The sequence below is a fragment of the Sturnus vulgaris genome, chromosome 11, assembly GCF_052056855.1.
Source record: "Sturnus vulgaris isolate bStuVul1 chromosome 11, bStuVul1.hap1, whole genome shotgun sequence".
Lineage (NCBI taxonomy): Eukaryota > Metazoa > Chordata > Aves > Passeriformes > Sturnidae > Sturnus > Sturnus vulgaris.
Genome location: NC_142253.1, coordinates 15,693,436 through 15,717,821, shown reverse-complemented (window position 1 = coordinate 15,717,821; position 24,386 = coordinate 15,693,436). Strand labels below are relative to the sequence as shown.

General features: G+C 48.0%; 1 protein-coding gene across 9 annotated transcripts in view; it reads left to right on the top strand.

Moving 5' to 3' along the window:
• Positions 1 to 2,965: 2,965 nt before the first annotated feature.
• Positions 2,966 to 24,386, top strand: part of LOC106849218 (6-phosphofructo-2-kinase/fructose-2,6-bisphosphatase 4) — a 53,054-nt gene continuing 31,633 nt past the window's right edge. For 4 of the 9 annotated variants that reach the window (XM_014869676.2, XM_014869677.2, XM_088171593.1 and 1 more), the window contains exon 1: positions 20,675 to 20,826. In XM_014869676.2, the coding sequence (XP_014725162.1) occupies positions 20,721 to 20,826 (106 nt within the window). In that variant the 5' untranslated portion in view covers positions 20,675 to 20,720. Of the gene's footprint in view, positions 3,126 to 16,369; positions 16,452 to 20,674; positions 20,827 to 24,386 lie in introns of those variants that run through there. The other 5 variants (XM_088171598.1, XM_088171599.1, XM_088171595.1 and 2 more) reach the window with 3 other exon arrangements.

Sequence of the window (24,386 nt, the reverse complement as noted above, 5' to 3'; positions counted from 1 at the left end):
AAGCAGGAGAGAAAAACCACTAAAAGAAAAACCTGTTTGATGCCCTGCGAGGCTCTGCCCTCCAGCCCGTGCAGGGTTACAGGCTGCCTTCAGCACTGTGCTCGGCACCTTTTGTTCTGCCAAAAGGAGTGCAAGTTTCTGGCTGACACTGAGCCACACCTCGCTGGCCAGTGGGACAGGGGGCTCACTCTGAACCTTTTTACCAACATCAGTGAGGAATCCTTGCAGATGGGTGGTTTTGTGGGATTTTCTTGGTTTTTTTAAGGTCAAGGACAGGAGGCTGAGCTGCTGCAGTGCCCAGACCCTGAGCTACATTTCTGGCTGTGCCTCACTACCTGCTGCTTCAACACCAGCTTGAAAGACCTCTTTTCTTTTCTTTTCTTTTCTTCTTCTTTTTTTTTTTTTTTTTTTTAAGAAAACATGAGGATAAGGTTTCACTAAGCCCAGAAACTGTGACTAAGAGATGTTTCAAGGGGAGAGCAGATGAAACCAAGGGCCTCTCTCCTATCCCAGGGCTCAGAATTGTATATTTCTTTCAGAGAAACTCTCAAACAACTCCAGTGGTCCTAGCTTCAAGCTGGAAGCAGTTAGTGACCAAAACCAGAGTTAATTAAATCAAGTTTTGAGCTATGCCATCTGTGCCAGTGACAAATGGTCTGGTCCAGAACAGCACAGGGACATGGTGGCTCTGAGTACCAACCACATCATCCCCCTCCTTCACGCTCCTAGCAGTGGACAACAAAGCTTGCTAATGTAGAAAAGGCCACAGTTATGGAAAGTCACTTGAGCTCCTTAAGAAGATAAAGCAAACTAATCATTAATGCTTCAGATGAAACCATAGAGAGGTAATAAGGATTAAGTATTGTCCAGAAGGTGGACACAGGTGACTTCCATCTCCACGGAGCCCAACACTTGCACGATGGCACCTTGAGAAGCTGTTCAGCTCTAGGGGCTGCACAAGGAGCTGGACCTTACTTGGACAGTTCCCCAAAAGAAAGGGAAGCATTCCTCAGCATTGCATCAACAGTGAAATGCTTTTCTCTTGTGTCTGCCCTCAGTTCCTAGAAAAACGGATTTGCAGAGGGGCTGTTACAGCCTGGGATTGGAGAAGCAGTAGGGGCTGGTCTCTCAGACCAAAGAAACTCAGTCCTTGCTCTGAGTCATCACACACACACTTGAAGGAAGGGATACCAGGCATCCGACTGATCTCAGCTGCTGAATTTCCTCATTGCAGGAGGCATCATCACCTGCAGATAAGCATGCAATACTCCCTGTCTAAAAAATCCACACCAACAAACCACCCTTTCTTTCACGTGGCTTAACTCCTGTAAGCAATTCAGAAGTTGTACTTTATTAACTAAAGTTTTAAAGCGTCAGGTGATGCCCAGGCAGAGCCAGCATAGTTACAATGCTTATGTTGCCAGTGGGGGTCTGAAACCAGCTGTCCAACCAATAAACTTAGAGTTAATACCACTTAGAGACAACTTGGGAAACAGGATGGAGGCAGGTAGATGTCAGGATGTAAGTAGATGAAAAGACATCCTGACAAGGTAAAGAAAATTTGCATGTGAATTTTATACAAAACAAAAAAACCCCAAAAACAAAACAACAAAAAAATCTTAACTCCATTGCTTATGTTGACCATTTTCATCTTAAAAGGGAAATTATTCTGATTTTTCACTAGTTAAGTGGCTCTAGACTGATGCTTCCTTAATCCTCCTTCATTTTCTGTTTGGCCCCTCTCTCATCTGCAGTGGTTTCCCCCTCCCCAAACTTGTGTTTGCCTATCTCTGCAGGCCAAAGGCACAAAAGTCAGATAACTCCTGAGCACAGTGCTGCCTCTGCAGCTCCTCACCCTAGTGCAGGACACAGAGTGAGATAACAGCTCTGAAGTTCCTACACACACCCATTTAGTTCATGCCTGCCTCGGGGGGAGAACCTAACAAAATTACAAAGCTGTGAGGAAAGGCAACCACAGAAATAACCTGCCCCAACCTGAACAAAGTAACGAACACGTCTCAGCATCACCCCAAGGAGGGCATATTAAGACCTAGAGGATTTTTGCCATTAAACTCGAGCTTGTGTTGGGGGATGTTGCGTTGCAAGGGCAGCGGCAAGCCGCAGCCCAAAGCGGGCTGTGCCCGGAGCGCACGTACAGGCTGCGTTTGTCCTTCTGGCTCCACCTGGGACCGCTGCGGCTCCCGGGGAGCTGGATCCCAGCCCTGCCCGGTGAGCTCCGCTGGCTCAGCGCCGGGGTCACCCCTGGGTGCCCCTGAGCCCGGCTAAGGGCTGGCTGCTGAGCAGACCCCATCCCGATTCCAATCCCAATCCCAATCCCAATCCCAATGTCCTGCCTTCACACCCAGCGCTCCAAAATGGCTACAGCCACCCCACCTCCCTCGCGTCCACTCGATTTTTATTTATTACTTATTTGAAATTTCGGCTCGTTTTAACAAAACACGAAGCCCTGGAGAGCAGATAGTGGAGGGACGGCCGCGATCCTGGCAGGGAGAGGGAGGTGCTGTGCGGTGTGCGGTGTTGTGCGGTGTCCGGTGGTTCCGCGGTGCTGTGTGCGGTGCGGTATGAGGTGTGCGGTGCGGTGTGCGGTGCTGTGCGTTGGTTCCGCGGGGCGGTGTGTGGGGCGGTGCGGTGTGCGGTGCTGTGCGGTGTTGTGCGATGGTTCCGCGGTGCGGTGTGCGGTGCTGTGCGGTGGTTCCGCGGTGCGGTGTGCGGTGCGGTGCTGTGCGGTGGTTCCGCGGGGCGGTGTGTAGTGCGGGGCGGTGTGCAGTGCGGTGTGCGGTGGTTCCGCGGTGCTGTGCGGTACCACGCGGTGGTTCCCCGGCCGTGCCCGCGCAGAGGTGCAGCGACCGCTCCCCACAAACGCCTGGGCACGGCCGGGGCTGCGCGGGCGGGGCGGGGCTGAGCGGGGCTCCCGGCGGGGCGGGGTCTGCCCGGGCCGCTCCCTCCGCCCCGCGCGGGGCGCGCACACCCGCGGGCGGCTCCGCGGGGTCCCCGCGGCCGTGCGCTCCGTGCCAGCCTCCGCCGGAGCGGAGCCCAGCCCAGCCCGCCGCCGATGTGGGGCTGCCGCCGTCGCGGCCGCTGCCCGCAGGGCCGGCGCTGCCGAGGTAGGACCCCCGGGACCCCCGGGCCCCCCCGCGGGAGCCGCTGCCGCCCCGGCTCCGACCCACCGGGCAGCCCCCGAGAGACCCACGCGCGTTCAGGGCAAGGCGAAAAGGGAAGGTGGTGTTTTCCAAGACCTCCTGGTCGGGGTTTTCCCTCCCGCTGCACCGAGGTGTGAGGGTGCCCGGCATCTCAGAAAGCTCGGCCGGTGGAAAATGGGAATTGCGGCTTCTGCTGGAGCAGCCCCGGGTGAAGGAAGGTTTGGGAGATGTGGCGTGGAAGGAGGGAATCGTAGTGTACCAGCAGCTGTTTGCTTGCCGAGTTATTTTTGGAGATTGCTTTGCTGTGATGGACTTTTTTTTTTTTTTTTTTAACTGTCTGTAGGAAGGCGGGTTTACATCTCACTCCTGCAAGCCTTGGTGCTCTCCATTTGCCAAGAACGGTGTAAAACCAATTCTTTGGTAAATACTGATCTAACTGCTTAGCTCTTCTTCCCTTATTCCTAAGGGCGACTCCATGAAAAGCACATAATCTGCACCTTTTTTATCTTCTTTCGTGAGATTTGGCTGCTGGCTCGCTGGGGCCTTCCTTGGAAAGGGCTGGCTCTGGGGCCCGAGGTCTGGCGTGTTTGTGAGGCACTTTGTGTAATGCAGGGTGACAGCTGTGACGCAAGTGCACCAAAACTTCAGAACCTAGCCTCAGTCGTGGTTATGTTTGGGTACAGTTTCCCCACTTTCTAGGAAAATTGTGTTATGTAGGCTGGAAGATAAAGCCAGCACTGCTGCTGTGGGGCAGGATGGAGAGGCAGAGGTGGATGTGGATGTGAGGGGTGTTGTACTCAGGCTTGGTAACGGGACCAGCACCCTGAGCTGCCCGGTGCCACCCAGAGCTGGGTGTCACCGGGTGCACAGTGCCTGTGGCTCCTGCCCAGTGACTCACAGGCTTGCTCTTGTTTACAGCCATCACTTTGCTTCTGCCAGCCTTAGGGTAGGCAGCTGCCTGCTTCCTCCATGCCTGACTCCAACCCAGGGCACGGAAAGGGATTTCAGTGAAGTTGGTGTTTCGGAATCTCTTCGACTAGGAGGGGGAGCCCATTCAGCTGTTGAAATGTGGTGATGGCCATTGCTTTGTGGCTGAACTGAAACCCCTCACTGCCCCTTTGGTCATTCCCACCATGCTTGTCCTTGTGTCTTCCATGAGCAGGGATTTGGTGGCTGTGCCAGGGGAACTGGATACTGCCCTTGCTGCTCTTGTCAATACCTGGCTCCTTGTTGGCTCTGTAGCAGGTTCCATGGTGCTCGTGTGGCTCTTTGAGATGTGAGGAAGAAAAATTAAGACATTAATACCAAAGAAACTTGAAGACTCTTTAAGATTTTTCCATCTTTAAAGATGTTAATTCTCAATTAAACTTTTCATGTTGGCAAATGCCAGAGAACATAGTTCATTTGAGACAAAAACACACTAAACTAACTATAGCTTGGAGCAATCCCATATAGGGTTGGTTGATTTTGTAGTGCTTTGTGTAGAGCTGAAGATGGGATTGAATAAATGCCCGTTGTGGAACTCCTGGTGCTCGTCCAGTGTGTTGCAGAGCAGTTTGCAAAGTTTCCAATAAGTTTGCTTAATGTGACCTTACTCAGTTCCGAGGCACTCCCATAATTATGGCTGCAATTAAAGGCAATAACATCCATTTACATAAGATGCCAGTCCTTTTAAATCAGTGCATCATCTAATGAGAGCATTCATGTTGGGATAGCTGTGCAGGATGAGGACCCAAAGCTGAAAGCATTTCGGGGAGGATTTGGTTTCAGAACTTTCTTGAGGTCATTCAAAGGAAGGATCTGCTATGAAATAGGACATTTTGTTATGAAAATATAATGATTTATAAATACAACCCTTACCAGTAGCAGGATGTTGTTGAATTGAGTGATCGTACACTTTATTTTTTTATGTATCATCCATCTAATTAAAAAAAAAAATCAGCCTGGTTGCACCAGTATTTTTCTCAATTTGATTGCGTCAATGTTCCTTCTGCTCTTATGAGTAAGAGATTTGGTAAATCCAACTTGTGGACAGCATTTAATTGCTGGTGAAGCACTATGGATGTGTTCTGAATGGGCTCATTGGGCTTGCACGGTTTCCTTGGGGCTTAGCCTCTGCGTATGATGCCCACAGATTTTCCCTTGAGATAAATAGAAATCTTAGACTTGAAGTGCTGGAAAAGATTGTGTGATTTGGGGAATGCTTTGGCCTTTTTCTGAAAGAAATTACCTGGTAGAGTATTCCCACCTTCCCACTTTATGTGTTTTGTTCTGTTTCTCTTTTTTTGTTTGCTTTAATTTATTGAATATGGTGTAAGCTTGTGGCCCCACACCCTGGGTGGGGCTTAGTGGGAAGAGTCACAAGGCTAGTGTAGTAGAAAGGGTAAAATTTCTCAAAATACAAGTGAGGAGGTAACAGCTGTGAGCCTGAGAAGTGCAGGGTTCCTTGGGTCAGCACTGGTTTTCCCCAGAAGCCATTTTTTCCCATTATAAGAGAAATAATTAGTCTGTTAACCTTTTCTCTTAGGCAAAGTGCTTGGCTTTTGGTGTCTGAGACCATAAGAGGTTAATTAATTAAATTGTAAAAGGCAGTAAAAGAGAATAATCAACTCCAAACTCCCTAGTCTGTCTAGTTGGGCTCTCCAGCGTCTAAAATTAAGTAATTTAGGTTGATTGCTGATTTCACTAGATTTTTACCAGCAGCAGCAGAGAGCCCCACGCTGCTTCACACAAGTTGTTATTTCCAGCAGTGGTGGATTGTTTTTGGCACAGTTTGGTTGTGCAGAGGGGCAGTGTCAGGGGCAGCACTGGTCTGGAGTGTTCTGACAAGGTTCCAACGTGGGGCCAGGGTGGCTTATAAACCAGGCTTGTTCCTGGGTGCCTGCCAAAACCTGGCCCTAAGTATTGTAAACACTCACTGATTATGAATCCTAATCTCCAGACATACTGAACCTGTTGCCTGCTGAGGTGCTGACCTGGTGAAGTAAAATCATGGGATGGTTTGGGTTGGAAGGAGATTAAAGTTCATCCCATCCCAGCCCATGCCGTGAGCAGGAGCACCTTCCACTATCCCAGGGTGCTCAGGTCCCATCCCACCTGGCCTTGGACATTTCCAGGGGTGGGGCACTCACAGCATCTCTGGGCAACCTGTGCCAGGAACTCACTACCCTCATGGGGAAGAATTTATTCCTAATATCCCATCTAGCCCTGCCCATTCTCCCTTGTCTTGCCACTCCATGCTCTTGTCAAAAGGCCCTCTGCAGCTCTCTTGGATCCCCTTTAGGCGCTGGAAGTTGCTATAACATCTCCCAGAACCTTCTCCAAAATCACTCTGGTGTGCTGAGCCTGTGAATTTGTGTCCATGCAAAGAGAAGAAATACTTGGGTTTTTTGTGTAAAATGTGTCAATTTATCTGTGCTATTACAGCACTGCAGTTTTAAGTACCTTTAGGACTGTGTTTTGATTCTGCCAGACTTATCTCTCATTTGAGAAGCTGCTGAATGAGGAGCTTTCCTGGGTGTTGGTGTCCTCAACATTTAAGGGTCTGAAGTAATGCACTGGAATTAATCCTGAAGCTCTGAGCTGCCATGAATACAAATGATGAGTCTGTTAATTGCAACTAACTTGTATCCATGTGATGGATAAAAAGGATGTTTTGCAAATGTTTTATTAATAAAATGGGATGGATTTCTCAGGAGTGCCCTTGTAGAAATAAGTGCCTGCTACATTGAAACATGGAATTTAAAGCTGTAATTTTTGCACTTGGATGTCTGAAATGCCTGTATGGCATCAGTTTCCAGGTGATTCAGTATATGTATTCAGTATATTATTTACAGGCAATGCATGAGTAGAAAAATGTAGGAAAAGTTCATTCACTTTTTTCTTTAAAGAGTTTAAAGTTCTTGCCTCTCTTTTTGACTTTGAAGGTGAGCTACAGTTGTGTGTGATCCAGCCCATGGAGCTGTGTGATCCAGCCCATGGAGCTGTGTGATCCAGCCCATGGAGCTGTGTGATCCAGCCCTGGGGAGCTGTGTGATCCAGCCGTGGAGCTGTGTGATCCAGCCCGGGGGATTTGTGTGATCCAGCCCTGGGGAGCTGTGTGATCCAGCCCATGGAGCTGTGTGATCCAGCCCTGGGGAGCTGTGTGATCCAGCCCAGGGGAGCTGTGTGATCCAGCCCATGGAGCTGTGTGATCCAGCCATGGAGCTGTGTGATCCAGCCATGGAGCTGTGTGATCCAGCCCGGGGGATTTGTGTGATCCAGCCCAGGGGAGCTGTGTGATCCAGCCCAGGGGAGCTGTGTGATCCAGCCATGGAGCTGTGTGATCCAGCCATGGAGCTGTGTGATCCAGCCATGGAGCTGTGTGATCCAGCCCAGGGGAGCTGTGTGATCCAGCCCAGGGGAGCTGTGTGATCCAGCCCATGGAGCTGTGTGATCCAGCCATGGAGCTGTGTGATCCAGCCATGGAGCTGTGTGATCCAGCCCAGGGGAGCTGTGTGATCCAGCCCAGGGGAGCTGTGTGATCCAGCCCAGGGGAGCTGTGTGATCCAGCCCTGGGGAGCTGTGTGATCCAGCCCATGGAGCTGTGTGATCCAGCCCAGGGGAGCTGTGTGATCCAGCCCAGGGGAGCTGTGTGATCCAGCCCAGGGGAGCTGTGTGATCCAGCCCATGGAGCTGTGTGATCCAGCCCTGGGGAGCTGTGTGATCCAGCCCATGGAGCTGTGTGATCCAGCCCTGGGGAGCTGTGTGATCCAGCCCATGGAGCTGTGTGATCCAGCCCATGGAGCTGTGTGATCCAGCCGTGGAGCTGTGTGATCCAGCCGTGGAGCTGTGTGATCCAGCCCGGGGGATTTGTGTGATCCAGCCCTGGGGAGCTGTGTGATCCAGCCCATGGAGCTGTGTGATCCAGCCCGGGGGATTTGTGTGATCCAGCCCTGGGGAGCTGTGTGATCCAGCCCTGGGGAGCTGTGTGATCCAGCCCAGGGGAGCTGTGTGATCCAGCCCAGGGGAGCTGTGTGATCCAGCCCATGGAGCTGTGTGATCCAGCCATGGAGCTGTGTGATCCAGCCCGGGGGATTTGTGTGATCCAGCCCAGGGGAGCTGTGTGATCCAGCCCAGGGGATTTGTGTGATCCAGCCATGGAGCTGTGTGATCCAGCCATGGAGCTGTGTGATCCAGCCCAGGGGATCTGTGTGATCCAGCCATGGAGCTGTGTGATCCAGCCATGGAGCTGTGTGATCCAGCCCATGGAGCTGTGTGATCCAGCCCTGGGGAGCTGTGTGATCCAGCCCATGGAGCTGTGTGATCCAGCCATGGAGCTGTGTGATCCAGCCCGGGGGATTTGTGTGATCCAGCCCAGGGGAGCTGTGTGATCCAGCCATGGAGCTGTGTGATCCAGCCCAGGGGAGCTGTGTGATCCAGCCCAGGGGAGCTGTGTGATCCAGCCCAGGGGAGCTGTGTGATCCAGCCCATGGAGCTGTGTGATCCAGCCATGGAGCTGTGTGATCCAGCCCATGGAGCTGTGTGATCCAGCCATGGAGCTGTGTGATCCAGCCCATGGAGCTGTGTGATCCAGCCCATGGAGCTGTGTGATCCAGCCCTGGGGAGCTGTGTGATCCAGCCCTGGGGAGCTGTGTGATCCAGCCCATGGAGCTGTGTGATCCAGCCCAGGGGAGCTGTGTGATCCAGCCCATGGAGCTGTGTGATCCAGCCCATGGAGCTGTGTGATCCAGCCCTGGGGAGCTGTGTGATCCAGCCCATGGAGCTGTGTGATCCAGCCCATGGAGCTGTGTGATCCAGCCGTGGAGCTGTGTGATCCAGCCGTGGAGCTGTGTGATCCAGCCCGGGGGATTTGTGTGATCCAGCCCATGGAGCTGTGTGATCCAGCCCATGGAGCTGTGTGATCCAGCCCATGGAGCTGTGTGATCCAGCCCGTGGAGCTGTGTGATCCAGCCGTGGAGCTGTGTGATCCAGCCCTGGGGAGCTGTGTGATCCAGCCCAGGGGAGCTGTGTGATCCAGCCCAGGGGAGCTGTGTGATCCAGCCCATGGAGCTGTGTGATCCAGCCCATGGAGCTGTGTGATCCAGCCATGGAGCTGTGTGATCCAGCCCGGGGGATTTGTGTGATCCAGCCCAGGGGAGCTGTGTGATCCAGCCCAGGGGATTTGTGTGATCCAGCCCATGGAGCTGTGTGATCCAGCCATGGAGCTGTGTGATCCAGCCCAGGGGATCTGTGTGATCCAGCCCATGGAGCTGTGTGATCCAGCCCTGGGGAGCTGTGTGATCCAGCCCTGGGGAGCTGTGTGATCCAGCCCATGGAGCTGTGTGATCCAGCCCAGGGGAGCTGTGTGATCCAGCCATGGAGCTGTGTGATCCAGCCATGGAGCTGTGTGATCCAGCCCATGGAGCTGTGTGATCCAGCCCAGGGGAGCTGTGTGATCCAGCCCATGGAGCTGTGTGATCCAGCCCTGGGGAGCTGTGTGATCCAGCCCATGGAGCTGTGTGATCCAGCCCTGGGGAGCTGTGTGATCCAGCCCATGGAGCTGTGTGATCCAGCCCATGGAGCTGTGTGATCCAGCCCAGGGGAGCTGTGTGATCCAGCCCAGGGGAGCTGTGTGATCCAGCCCATGGAGCTGTGTGATCCAGCCATGGAGCTGTGTGATCCAGGCTCCCTGGCAGTTCTCTCCTCCAAGCCAGAACTCCAACAGCCCCCGCCAGCCCCGGATCTGCTGCAGATTGGTGCCTGTCACCAGAGGGACACCTAAAAATGGCTTGGATGTGCTATTGTGCTATTCCTGCCTCACTGGAAAAGCCACTCGTGGTGTTGCTTTTCTGGCAGTGGATCCCCACGTGACAGATTTCTCCATGTGCAGACAGCAGCACACTTGGTGAGTTGTCTCAGTCTGAGCTGGTGCTGCAGAGGCTGGGTTTGATCCTGCATGTTTTACGTGCCTAAATGGGGAAATTTCCTTAAGCAGCAAGATATCCTCATGTTCGGGTTAGGCATAGTTTGCCAGTGGATAGTTTAAATCAAAACATGCAAAGACAAAATATTTCTGGTGATTTATTATTGCTAAAATCTTCTCTATGACCTCACTCCCTGTTTTGACTTCAGGAGCACAGCCACCATGAGTGGTTTTAATGTATCTGAAACTGCTTCTGACCAATGACCACTGACACTCTTTGGATTGAAGGCTGTTTTTTTCCTTCTTTTTATGGTCATATATCCCTGGAAATCTAATTGATATTGGTTAATAACAAGCAGCATTTGTTGTTCATGGGAACCCTGTTGATATCCTTGAGCTGTGCAGCATTTACCTTCTGCATTAAGGACGGGGAAGAAAAAAAAAGAGCTTTGTATTTTTTTTCTGCTACCCATGTGTAATTGGTTTCCCCAAAACAATGAGGAGATTTCAGGGGTTCATGACCTCTTGCAATTAGAAAATGTCAGATGGCTTGTGAGAGGTGGACCGATGGGGCAAAGGAGGTGGGAGAGCAGCCCTGTAACTACTGAAGTCATTACTCATTTTTGGTAGGAGATCAGTCTCGCAGATTCTTCTTCATTTTTCCCTGAAAAATTCTCCATCTGGGAATTAGAGTAGAGGACGTTAAAAATCCAAGTAGTTCTGGAAGAGACATCTCCCACAGATTTGGGGCTTTAACTGGTTTTTCTTCCCCAGGCTGGGCCAGTTCCAGGGATTTGGGCTGGTCTGGTGTCAGTCCCAGGTCTGGTAGGACCAGCTCAGAGCACTGTGTGTCCTGGGAGCATTGGTAGGGCACCTCTTCACTCCTGCTAACCAGTTTTCATTGAAATGTGGAAGAGTAAAGTTTCTGAGACCTCTGTCCTGTGTGAAAGCAGGTTCAGATGTCCCTGGTGGTGAGCAGGCACAGACAGCCCAGGGTGGGGTGTCTGGAGCCAGCAGTCCTGGACAGCTGGTGTTTCACTGGAGGTGGTGAGTGTGAGGGCTGGTGTGCTCTTTTGCTTCTGATTCCCTTGCTTTGTTTTCTATTTTTGTATCCTTCTTGGCTTTCAATTGATATTTAGATTTTGGAATGTGTTTTTACACATTCTGGTGCCAAAAGCTGTCCCTTATGCTGTATGTGATGGAGTATTGCCTTCTGTGCACCTAAATAATTTTAAAAAATTTTCTCTAGGGACACACTTGTGCTGAACCAAAGTTATTTTTTCAAAATATAATGATAACTCAGGTGGGCTGCTTTTTTTTGTTTGTTTTGAAGAGAAGGCTTCTTTATTAATATTATACTGGAGCCTGACTTGGTGGATGTTTCCCCTTGCAAGAGTTTAACTGCAGCATGCTGTTTAGCTTGCCTGCATTCTGTAAATTTGATTATTTTGGCTGTCATAATTTTATTACTCTTATTAAGCTTCCCCATTTGCACACTGATCCTGTTAGTCTCAGGAAGCTAATAAGCCATCTAGGTCTACTTGCAAAATACACAGAAAATGAGAAACCTGCCCTGGAGGCTCTGAATACTGAGATTCACTGTGATTTAGATCTGAGTGTCTGGCCTGCATTTTTTCCCCCTTTGGTGTTGTTTTAGACTACCTGCCTTCATTGTAGTTTGCCAAATTAAGATGAATTTTGCTTTTATTATAAATTCTGTCGCTGGTTGCTTCTGAGAAGCTTTGCTCTGGTTTGCTTGTATTTTTATTTGGATGAATACCCTCCTTTTTCACAGAGCTTAAGTATATTTCCAGCAGCAGCTGGCGTCGCATATGCTGTGAGTTGTTTTCCTCCTTGTGTCAGTGTCAGTTTTCCACGCTGCTTTTCCAGATGGATTTAATCTTTACTTTCACAAAACCTGCTTTGCCGATGTGCAGGAACCCAAGTGTAACTGAGGGGACTTTGGGCATGTTACTCTTTGCTCTTGCTTCCATTGCCTTTTCCCTCAGTGACCTACCTGTTCTGTAAGGTAGGCTGGACTGTCCTCTGTTGAACCTTTAACTCCTGTCCCCCCTTTTTACAATTTATTCTGGCTCTCAGTGACGTCTAGTCCCTCTTACAGGGTGAGGTTGTACCCCCTCTCCATTACCATTTCTTGTCCCAGGCCTGCTTTGGGTGCTTTTCTCTATTTACATGTTATTTATGTCACTGAAATGTTTGCAGACCCCTGTTTTGTTCCTATCTCTGCACTTCCAATGAGCTGTTCTTTCTTTGGTGATGTTCTTCCCCCATCCTGATCCAGCGTTTCCTCCTCCTCCTCCCACGGTTTGACCTTGCCTTGCTCTTGTCTCCCTGTGCCCTTTTCCAGGTGTTCACATGGCTTCAACTTCTGTTAAGTGCTGGTGACTCACAGATCCACTCTACACCTGCAGGGGTTTGTGACCCAGCCCAGTGGCTGTTTTCCTCCTTGCCTTTTCCCCTTTGAGTTCCCCATCAGTCGTTCAGTATTTCATGCCCCAAACCCGGGGTGGTGCTTCCCAAGCTCTCTTATCTCTTATCTTTTAAACTGCTGCCATCTGATACGTAGGTCTGTCCCGAAGCCTTCAAGATTTTTTAAAAATTAATTTGGTGTACTTCATGCATTTGAATCACATGCAAATTTTGTGTACTCTTTGTTGTCAGTATATTCTCCTTTTTCATCTCATCAGCCAACTTCCGTAACGCATGTAGCAAGTTTTTACAGATGTTTTGCTTTGAAGTGACAGCTCTTGTGAAATAGTACTTCTGAAGTAATTTGATAGCATTTGGTTTTAAAGATGGTGTAAAGTGTTTTAGTTCTACTCTGAGAAGGCAGCTGCCCTTGTTTTAGCTTTAATTTTTTTTTTAATTTAGCAACCTAGACCTACTGTTATGAGCAAGTGGGATTCATAGGATCCTACCTGAGTGACAGGAGAAAAGATGTGGATACACCAGAAGTGTTCAAATATCTAATATAAAAGTAGCTGAGCATAATTCATAAGCCTGTCAGCCTGAATAAGGGCTGTCTGTTGTACTTAAAACTGTCAGTCCTTTCCTTGTGCTCCCTTTAATTATGTTACTACTCATACCTGCAAACTAAAACTCTGAACTGGGAATGTTTTCTAATATGCCTGGTGATTGAAAAGGAATAGAGAGCTTGGAGGTGACAGAGGCACAAAGACTGCTTGGCACAGGTTGCTTGCAAGCAGATTCCAGCGGCACAAAGACAGACATCCCCATGGATGCAGGTGTGCTTTTGTTTTCCCACCTCTGTCAAATCCTACAGATTGATCCAGCCTTTGTTTTTCACGGTTAAATCACGGATATCAGGTGCCTGGAGTGGACTTGCTGCTGTATCAGCCTTGCAGGGATATGGGGAGTGTCTGAGGTGCACCCACCATGCAGGGCTGTGCCAGGCTCTTCGTGCTGTTGCTGTAGTAACAACATCAGGTTCTACCAGAACAATGTGCAGGAATGACTCTCCTCAGTGCACTTGCCATCTTGGAAACTCGGATTTTAAATCAACTCCTGGACATGTGAATGTAAATAGGCAATTTGTGCAAATGCTGTGTGTTTTAATGTCCTCTTTCTGCACTTCTTAAAAGCACAGGCCCCCTCATGTAAATAGTTTGGAGTCTCTGGTGTGCAGCAGGAGAGTTTATCTACAAAGGGCTTTTTACCACTGGGTTGCACTCAGAAAACGTGAATAATGGATGCAATCTTTCCTTTATGTTGCATCATAACAGGAAGATTTAAAATGTTGCTCAACTTTGTGATGATGGGAATAGTTTTAAGCAATACCTGGAAGCACAACTTGAGGATCTTGCCTGTTTTTCAGGGAAATTATTTCAGTGTTCTCTCTGAGGTAAAAATGGGAGAGGACTTTGGACTGAAGGTGAAAGATTTAGTGATTTGTCCTTCAGATTTAACAGATTAATTCCTTCAGAATTAATGCAGGGTAGCCTTAAATCTACCCCTAATGCCAGGCTTAACACTTCCTTGTGTAAAAACAACAGCATCTCATCAAAAGGGTTTATCTCCAGACATTAAATTTCTCCCACATTTAAAAGAGATCAGTTATTTCTTCTGAGATGTGATAAACATCTAGACTAACATATTTATATACTTAGAAATAAGGAAAATACTCTGAGTGACCATGCCTTGAGGAATGGTTCACATAAAGGACAGAGTGACAGTGTGGCAAGGTGTATATATTTTTAATTGATGCTGCTGTATCTGTGAGTCTCAGTGTTTGCTCTGGGGTTCTCACGGTGTTGGTGAGATGATGTTCTGCTTCTCAGATATCTCCCGTGATACAGTTTATATTCCTGCAGTGCAAGGTGTGAGTTCTGTAGAAAGCCGTCCAAGAGTTTATTGGTGCAGTTCTTAAAATAAAATCTTTGTGTGGCTGGTGCTTGTTTCCTGATGGTTGGGTCGTCATGGTTTGAAAAACACAGCCATGCTGGAATCCAGCCACACATGAACACTGCTGTCAGGGATACCTCATTGCTTTGCATGCACTGTGAATAACTCTGATGATGTTGCAGTAGACAATGAGGAAAACACCATAAATGCAAATTGCTGTGGGAATTATCTGTCTCTCCAGCTAAATAAGTGTGGTGTGAGGCTCCTGAGTGCCTGAACCCTGTCAGATCTTCCTTGTATCAGACATGTTGATGGTTGTTGGAATAGATGGGAGCTTGTTTTCTTGCTGATTTACCTGACATTAATGTTTTCTGTTTGGATGAATTATATTCCTTATCTATGCTAAGTAATATTTTGTTTCAGCTCAAGGGGTCTCTTTAGTATCTGTATATGACTTTGTCTGTGTGGGACTTTAGGTGCTGTTTAAATCTATTCCTCAGTTAGCACTGAAGAATTTTCTTGTCCTTAGTAGTAGCTTATTCTCATCTAAAGCATCTGGGTTTTTGTTATCAATTCCTTTAATAGAGTGATCTGTAGCCATGATGTCTGGTAGTAAAATGAACTCTTACAAAGTAATTTCTGAAGGTGTGTCTTGCTGAGGCAGATACTTGTTTTACTTCTAAATTCTTAATGGCTTTTTGCTTGTCTTTGGGGTAGCAGTCTTCTCCAAGACAACTGGAATATTTTCCCTTTAGGCAGTGATAGGAAATAAGCTATGGAGTGGATGGTGCCACTAATAAAACTTACTTGTTGCTCAGAAGAAACGAAGGAAGTGCTAGGGCCGTGTATCACAAGGCCTGGCCCCTGTGATTTCAGTTGGTTTGGAATCAAGTCCCAAATGGAAGGACCTGTGGAGATGGTCTGGGGAACCTGCTGAACCTGTCACGTGGAATGCTTGAAATTTCTGGGAACTTAGTGGGCTATTGGTCATTTTTGCTGGGTTGACTGGTGGGACATTAGACTGTGGGAAAACAAAAAGGAGGATGGCACTTTGGGTTGAGGAGGGAACCATAGGTGGCCTTGATGAGGTGGGAAGTCTTCATTTAAGAAGCTGATATAACAAAATATCCTGAGAGCCTGAACTGAGAAGGTGTGAGTCAGTGTATGTCACTGTGCTAACCCAGCATTGCACCTCTGTGCCTTGATTGCTCATTGTGCTTGCCAAGCTCTGAATGGGAAAGACCTTACTCCATTCTCTGTGGGAAGCTCTGTGAGAAGCTTTTAGCTCCTGAGGGATCTCTTGTGGAGGATGACTGTTCCCAAGACATACTCTGTGTCATCGTCCAGGAGCTCAGGAAGAGAGATGCATTTTTTGGAGCAGCTTCTTTCATCTCTGGGTTTTCTTTTGGCAATTGAATAGCAAAGCTGGGTCGGTGCCTGGCTTACAGAGGTCACAACATACTGAGCAGAAGGGCATTGTGTTTTAGGCCGGTTGTTAGGGACTTCTCTGGCACAGGGAGGAAAAACCTGCCAGGCTTGATCTGCTCTTCAGGAATATGGGAATTACCTGGAGGAGGGAGCAGTCTGTTCCCTGCTGAGATCTTAGTGTACCAAGGGATGTGACAGAACAGGCCAAGTGTCCCAGCTGCTCTGCAGTAGCTTTGGTCATTATAGCAGAAGCTGGGTGCTTTTACAAGCCTTTTCTCCATGTAAGAGCACCCCAACAAATACTTGGTCAGAAAAACCCATCAGCAATGTGCCTCATATCAGCTGAGTGGGGAGAAATCTCTCCCATTCCACCTGAAACCCAGTTTTGAAATTCTGGACTGTTGTTACTCGTTAACAGAAAGGGTGAAGCATAGCTGTGTGTTTGGTCGCTGACTCCTCTCATTGGCTTGCAGTGTTGTAACAGCCTTATATAAATTAGATAGCTGCTGTCCTGGAGTGATGCTTCCAGCTGCATAGATTTTGGCCAATGAAGGACTGCCACCAGCCTGCTGAAGGTACATTTGACATCTTTTTCATTACTTTATTTTCACTGAAAGAGAAAATCAGTTGTAAGTTCAACAGGAATTATCCTGTCTGCTTTATACAAACACTGTGATGCAGTGTGGCAGGCTGCCTGTTAGCTGAGCCAACCAATCCATGGGGAACTGGGAGCTTTGGATGGGTTTCAAGGCTGGATATGTAAAATCCGTGTGTGGCTGAAGGCTGTGCTGTTGTGTGTCTGTATTTCTTGAATAACAGTCGTATGTAAAGATCATTGCAAAGTCTGTGTTCCTCTGTGTCTTCTCAATTTGTGCTGAAACAAAACTGGTGATTTCTTTCGGAGTAGTTGTAAGTGGGGAGCCTCACAGCCCTGTCTCTGCACCTTCTTAAACGGGAATAAGAGCTTAAACTCTGATCTCTCCCCCTCTCACTGTTGCCAGATGTAGAAAATGCAGATGCCAATCTTAAGATGGGATAATTTAAACTAGTTCCTGTTTGTCATTTCGAGCTGGAGAAGTAACCTGCAATAGAGAGGGTTTGGATACAGGTTTTTTCCGGCTGATTATTGCCAGTTGTGTGTGTAGAGGTCAGGGACTGTGGGTTTTGTCAAAAGTAGGTAGTTGATAATGTGGGACTGCAAAATACATCTTGTGACTTATTGTAAGGAGAATTACTTTAGAGAAATTGAAGTAATAGATTAATGATGAAATATAATTTGTTAGTGTTTAATATCTAGAAAGAAATGGGGATATTTAGTTCTAAGTGTGAGCTCACTACTCACAGTATTTTTTTTTCATTTGGGTTAAGAAATAACTCGGGGCTGGTAGATGGGTTTTCCTTCTTTGTAGCTTTCTGTAAACTCTACCATGTATGCTGCAAAGCCAAGTCCTGGTGTATTTTAGTTCTGCGAAACTTTGCTATCTCCTGGCACGGCGATCCCGGTGTCACTTGGCTGTGACAATGCCTTTCTGAAGGGTGACAGGGAATTCATTTTCCATGGGGAACTGCTTGGCCACAGGCTTAGAGCAGCTCTAAGCACAGGGATGGTCAGCGCTGCGTGTCCCCCGCCCCGGGGCTGTGGTGTCACCCCCGGGGCTCTGTTGTCCCCGCTGTGTCCCCGCTGTGTCCCCGCTGTGTCCCCGCTGTGTCCCCGCTGTCTCCCCGGGGCTGTGCCGGGGGCGGTGCCTTTGCTCGCGGCAGCCACCAGGGGGCGCCCGTGCAGTGTCCGCCGAGGGGCCAGGGCGCCGCCTGGCGGCGCGGGCGGTCCCGGCGGCCGCGGGAGCCTGAGCGGCGTCCCCTTGATGTCCCCAGGATGTCCCCGGAGTGTCCCCAGGATGTCCCTGGAGTGTCCCCGGAGCCTGCGAGAGGGCTGTCGGAAAACGCTCCAGAAGCCCCTGCGTCACCGCTGGCTGTGCCCATGTCTCGTTGCGGTGCCGCGGATCCCTCGTGGCGCTCGGGCACACGCAGGGCCTGTGTGTGGGTTTGTGGGGAGCTGAGTGCGCTCGGGGTGCTGAGGGCGTGGGCACCTGAGAGACTGGGAAATCATCTTTCCCTGTTCCAAGTGTGCTGCCAGAGAGATGGTGGAAGGATGGGAGGAAGAGATGTTGCGTGTTTTATGGCCGTTTTATGGGCTGTCAGATTAAAAGGTGATATCTTTACTAGGGAAACGAGATACATGGAAGTTACTTGTATGTATTATGAAACTTGGATTATATGGCTGCCATAAGATACAGCGTTGGATTTCTGTAGGATCAAGCAGAAACCTTGGTTCAGTCTCTTTTATTTCTCCCTACCTCTAACTATAATTACCATTTGCTGTTGCCGTAAACCCCAGGTTTCCTGTCTTGTCAGTCAGTTGTTTAGAGAGTGAGTATAACTTTGTCACTTGGCTCAAGCACGTTATTTCCCATTCTGCAGTTCGTTTGCCCTTCCCCCTGATGTTTTGCCTCAGGAGAGAAGTGGTTTCTCAGGTAAGCTCTCTGCTCACCATGGCCCTGAAAGCAGATGCTTTGTGTAAAAGTCTTCCCAGGAGTAAAGGCTTGTTCATGGTTTCCCTGTAGCAAACAAAGCTCTTCACCCGCAGGCATCAGCTATGCTCCTCCAGCCTTTGCATTGATACAGCAACTGATGACAGTGAGATTGTGCAGAAGGTGATCTCTGTCATTCATTGGGAATATAACGATCAACACTCGCTCTGTCATTTCCCAGGAAGTGAATGTAGTGCCCTTGTAAACCATGTTTTGAAATGAGACCTCAGGAGTAGTCAAGATTTCTGTATTTGCTTTCTCCGTGTCCTTGATCAAATAGCTCATTACTGCACTGAGGTTTAAAAACAAACCGCAAAACAACTAACCCTTGAATACAACATAATCACATAAGCTTGTCATCAGCTAAGCTGAACTCTTGGCCTCACAAAAACAAAGGCTAGCAGGTGTCTCTGAACACCCCTAATGTTATTACAGACAAACCCTTAACTGAAGTTTTGTGCAGGTGCCACTGGTTTGAATCTGCCTCAGCAGAAAGGAATTAATTAACTGGCTCTATACCTGGTGCTTTGAGGAGGAGACTTAGAAACGTGGTCATTCACCTTACAGACTTCTTTAAAATGCTGTTCTTATATGAACAACTTCAGGTCAGTGTTCTTGGCTCAAGGCAGGTGTGTGATCAGACTTCACAAGATCAGTTCTTGTGCAGGTGTGGATTTGCAGAAAGGAAGTACAAACGTTGTTTCGAGAGGCTGGAAGGATTTAATAAGTTTTCTACTTGATGTATGTAAAACAAACCTGAGAAGTGTGGTTTATAAATTGGTATTCCTATTAATCTCCCCTGTCTGTTAATATTACATCTGTTGTTGAGCCTCTTGGCTTTACTGGAGGCATTTTCAGGAAAGCTGGAAGATGTTGGTGTTTGCCTTGCTGCCATCACAGGAGAGCGAGGGGTCACATCCTGCTGCTGGACTCTACTCTGGAGTTTGTCATGTGTGTGTTGAAATATTCTGTGTGTGCACAGGAGACAGGCTCTTGGGATTAACCTGGGACAGAGGTTGAACTGTTCCTGCTCACGCCTCTTTGGGCAACTGTTGGAAGTAAACACACGGTTGACAGAAGAAACCAAGCTTTTAAGCTTATTCAAAACCTCCCTCTCTTTGCTCCCTGTGTTCTGACCCTTGCAATATAGTTCCTGTAGCCCCTCTGCCCATCCCCACATCAGCTATGGACCCAAAACAAAATCAGGAAGAAAATCTTGGGTGAAAATATAGTGTAGGGCACCTACAGTGGAAAACTAATTGGTTTTGGAGAGAGGGAAATAAGTTAGAACAGGGGGAAAAAACAGAGGAAACAAGCAAACATGGTTCTGGAAAAACAATACTCACTCTTCCCAGAGGTGTATTGCCAAATGTCTCTGAGAACTGATTTTTTTGCTGTTTAGAAGGGTACATTTTAACTTGTAATAGAACAGAAAAACTAAAAATAATCCTCAGGTGGTCAGAGTCTGGTTAGTATTAAAAAAGAAAGTATGTACTGGCCTGTACTTGTGTTTAGGCCAGCGTCATAATAATGGAGTGATTAATAATGGAAGTGTGTATCATGCTTCACTACCATATTTTCATTGTGTTTTATTGCATTTATTTTCTGTAAAATATATAGAGAGGTGTATATATGTGAAATACTGAGCTTTTTTAGGGCTTTGCTCAGGCCAGTTAATGAAGTGGGTTTCCCCAAGCTGTAAAGCTGATAAAGGTGATATGGGGAGGTGACAGCTGGGTGTCGTGTTCAGTCAAACCACTGCTCCCACTGCAGCTTCCCAGGGCCATTTGTGACAGCATTTCTTTTGGGAGCCAAATAGGATGTAGGGGAACCTATGATTTATGTTTTTCTGCATTGCTATTAATTTAGCCTTCAGGCCAAAACAGAGTTTAATTGGAAAAATGTGTCACTCAATGCATGAATTAAAACACACTGCACGCTCCCTGGGCGTTCTATATTTAGGTTTTGTTGAGGTTTTTTAAAAAAAAAATAAAAAATTGCTTTTCAGAGGCAGCGTGGTGTTCCGTGCAGCCAGAGCAGCAGCAGCAGCAGCACGGAGCGGAGTCACCTGCTCGCAGCACGAGCCTCCCCGGGGCCTGAACCTTCCCGCGGGGGTCTCGTTGTCCCCGGAGCGGCTTCCCCGTGCCCGGGGGGCAGCGCGGGGCTGCGGCTTCCCCCGCCGGCCCTGCCCCGGGGGCGGCCCCGGCGCGCCCCGCCCGCCGCCGCCGCTGCGGTGGGAGCCGGGAGCGGCCGAGGATGGCGGCGGCACCGGCGGCGCGGGAGCTCACGCAGAACCCTCTGCAGAAGACGTGGGAGCCCTACGATAACGGGCTGCCCGCGGGGCACAGCGCGCAGCGCGGCGGTGAGCGGCACCCGGGGGGCGAGGGGATGGAGCCGAGCCCCGTCCGCGCCGGGCGTCGGGCACTGCCGGGGCTCCGGGCTGGGTCCTCCGCGCAGGGTCCGGCCCCGAAGCTGCTGGCTCTGCGCCCGGCGGAAGGCAGGCAAACCGAGCTGGAATGAATGTGTTCTCTTGGTTGCTTTTGTTGGTGTTTTGCGGGTTTGTTTGGGTTTTTTATTTATTAGACGCGCTAGTGGCAGGGTGGGTTTATATTCAGTATATTCGTCTCGGAGAGAGGCCTAAAAATGTCACAGTGTTCTTGTTTTGGTTGTTGTGGTCCTTTGTGGGGTTTTTTTCCCTTTAAGGCCAATGCTGTATCAGCCCATCTGTTCTATGAGTTAATGACTTCCCATATTTTGAGGTGCAGCCAACCAAGTCATCAGCCTCCTGAGCCTTTGGCTGTGGCGCTTGTAAACCATAGTTCATTAACAAACTTTGCATCACAGGTTGTTTTTTCCCCCTCTTCCTTTCATTTTCCCCCCTTACTTAAGTAACTGAGGCCCGGTACACGGCAGTTTTGCAGACAAAAGGGGCTTTGTCGTGTAGAATTGTTTGTATTTGTCATGCAAAGAGGCTGTGCTGACAAAGCTGAGGCTCTGCCGGTGTGGCAGGAGTCCATGGGCTGCAGTCTTGTTGGTTCTCTCAGCTCGTGCTTTGGTCCAGCCCTTGCTAAAAAAGAAAATCTCCCCCCCCCCCCCCCCCCCCCAAAAAACCCAAAAAACAAACAAACCAAACCCCAAAAAACAACAAAACCCACAACCAAAACAAACAAACAAAAGAAAAAAACGAACACAAACCCCTAACTCTTGTTGTGTGCTGGGCAAGCAGGCAGGAGTGTTTTTCTGTGGGAACTGAATTACTGCAGCATCTGAACCATGGTAGGTTGAGATGAATGCTGAAATAGGAAGAGGGTCAGGAAATGTGTGTAAGTGCTTTATAAACATGCTTAGAAGACTGCTTAATTTTAGCCTTAATGTGGCATCTCTTTTCCAAGCAGAGTAATATCTGTTATAACTCTGACACAGATACTGTTTTACAAAAAAATCCTCCAGACCCAAGAACAAAATTGCATGTGAATCATGTCTAATTTGACGATGTACATTGTCTTCTTGGCAGAATTATTTAGCTTCACTTGACTATAAATTAAAACATATTTCACATGCCTGTGGGGTTTTTGTAGGACTCTATAAGTTTAACTCCTAAGACCTTTTATAAATGGAAAAAACCTTTTGCTAGAGGAAGAGATTGCCTTTTTTTTTTTTTTTTAATCCTTTTATAGCCCTACCCATGAAAAGTCTGCAGTCATTTGTGATACATAAGAATTACAAACAGCCTGCAAAGGAGCAAAAGTTACTCTTCCTTGATAAACCCATCTATCTTGTTTCAGCAAACTGAGAACATTTCATCATTTTTCTCATGCAAGGGTGTTGCAGACTCCTTTTCCCTAAGGTTTCCATGTGTCTTGTGTTGCCCTTTGTTCTGGTGAGGCAGTTTGACCTGTGGGTGCTGTAGCTGTGCTGTGGCAGCTCAGGATGGACTGCCCAGATGGGTGTATTGAGCTGAGCAGTTCCAGTTCTTTGCTGCTTCAGGTAGCTGTGTCAGATGTTACTGTTCCAAAAATACCAGCTCAAGATGGAAGTGGTTTTCTTGTCCTCAAAGTATAGCTTTGCAGTGGGAAAAGTGAAATTAGTCACTCTGTTCTGAGTTTCTTGGCCAAACAAGATGAACTCTTTCAGCCTCCCGTGGTTGGTGTTTTTTTTTAATTTTCTGCTTCATGCTGCTGACCTTTATCTGCACTACCTTTAGTCTTTATCCTTCTAGAAGGTGGATGAGCAGAATTGTACACGCTTCCAGTTGAGGACTCAGCAGAATTGTCTAGAAAATAACTTCCTTGGGTTTTTAGTGTGATTTTCTAAAAGTTGTAGCAACTACAGTTGTCTTGGGAGGAAGAAATCTGTTGAGCTGTGCCAAAGTTTAGCTGTCACAGGGCTTTGAAGAGCTGGTTCTTTTAGTCTGTGTGGTACAAGGTCTGCAAGGAGGAGTTGTATCCATTTACAGCCTACTGAGCAGGCAGCTTTTACAGCAGGTGGCAGGTGTAGCTGAGGTAACTGTTCTGGTGTGACCTTCCAAAGTCACACCTGAAGGCACTGGATGTTATTGTTATATTGTTATTAATAGCTGTGGCTTGCCTTTTGTGGTCACTTGTGAAAAGTTTTGTCTCTGAATAGGTTGAATTAAAGCTGTTCTTGGCATTGGATATTCAGATTGCTTTAACCTCTGAATCAAGCAGTGGGCTGTAAACATGGACATAAAAAACAAATAACTAAGTAGGCCCCAGTGAAAGTTGTTTGAGGAGGCCAGCAGAGGATGTTTATAATGAGAGATAAATAGTGGACTTCCTGTGGTTAAACATTCCCCCCTCACTACAGATAAATGCTTTGTTTCCCTAGCGCTGCTGGAATTTGGTCATTCTAATAATTGTCGTTTGCTGTTAGTACAACAGTAAAAATGTACATCCAGAAAAAAAAAAAGTATTGAATTACTATCTCTGCTCTAAAGAACTCCACTGTTTGAGCACATGCTGCTTGTGCATATTTATGCTCCTAATCCTAGAAACTGAAAACAGGAGAATGAATGAGGTGAGGATGGTGCCTGAGGAGCAGGATGTGTGATGGGATTGTTGCTGTTGGCATCAGAGCCGTAGGAAGCAAAAGGTGACCCTGAGGAAGTGAATGCCAGAGCAGCTCGGAACAGCTAGTGGCACAAGGCTGGCCAGGGAACAAATGTGAATTCTTAATCCTTTGTACCAACGTCATGTTAAGAACTGGTGGTTTGGACAAGAAGAGGAGAAACAGAAGAGAATGGGCTTCTTCAGGTCTAGGAGCAGATGCTTTTCAGGAAGAACAGCAGGATGGGGAACTCATCCCCATGGGAGGCAAAGGGAGACTGGTGGTTATCAGTGATCAAAGGGATACAATGGATTAGCAGTGGTTAACTTGGATAAGTGATGGGTAAAACACAGGGCTAACCTTACTTGGAAGAGTGGTTGTGTTGGCTTCAAGTCAGAGATATTTCTGTGTGAGCCTCTAAGTAGTACAGGATTTTTGGAGAATGGGCCTTGAACTGAAGGCCATAGAAACTGCAAAGAACACTTTGTAAACTTCAGATCTCTAGCAGTAACAGCTTGATACAAAGAACATCCGTCCTTAACACATTTAAGGAAAAAACAAAACCTAATTCTAGGTCAAAGGAAAGGACAGCTGATAATTTGTTTGGTAGTAAGTGAACCTGGAAAATATCAACTCTTGACTCTAATTTCACAAGATCCAAGAGAGTTTTGAGGGCTGATGAATTGCAGCACAGCTGATCTAGATTGTTCCATGTCCCAGTTTGGTTTCACAACCTTCTTTTGCATTTGCATTATTTCACAATAGAGTCTAAGAGGCAAGAAATAAGCATGTAATTTCTTTTTCCCTGACTGTTAAGTCTTAAACCTTAGAAGAGTAGGCAGTCATAATTTTACT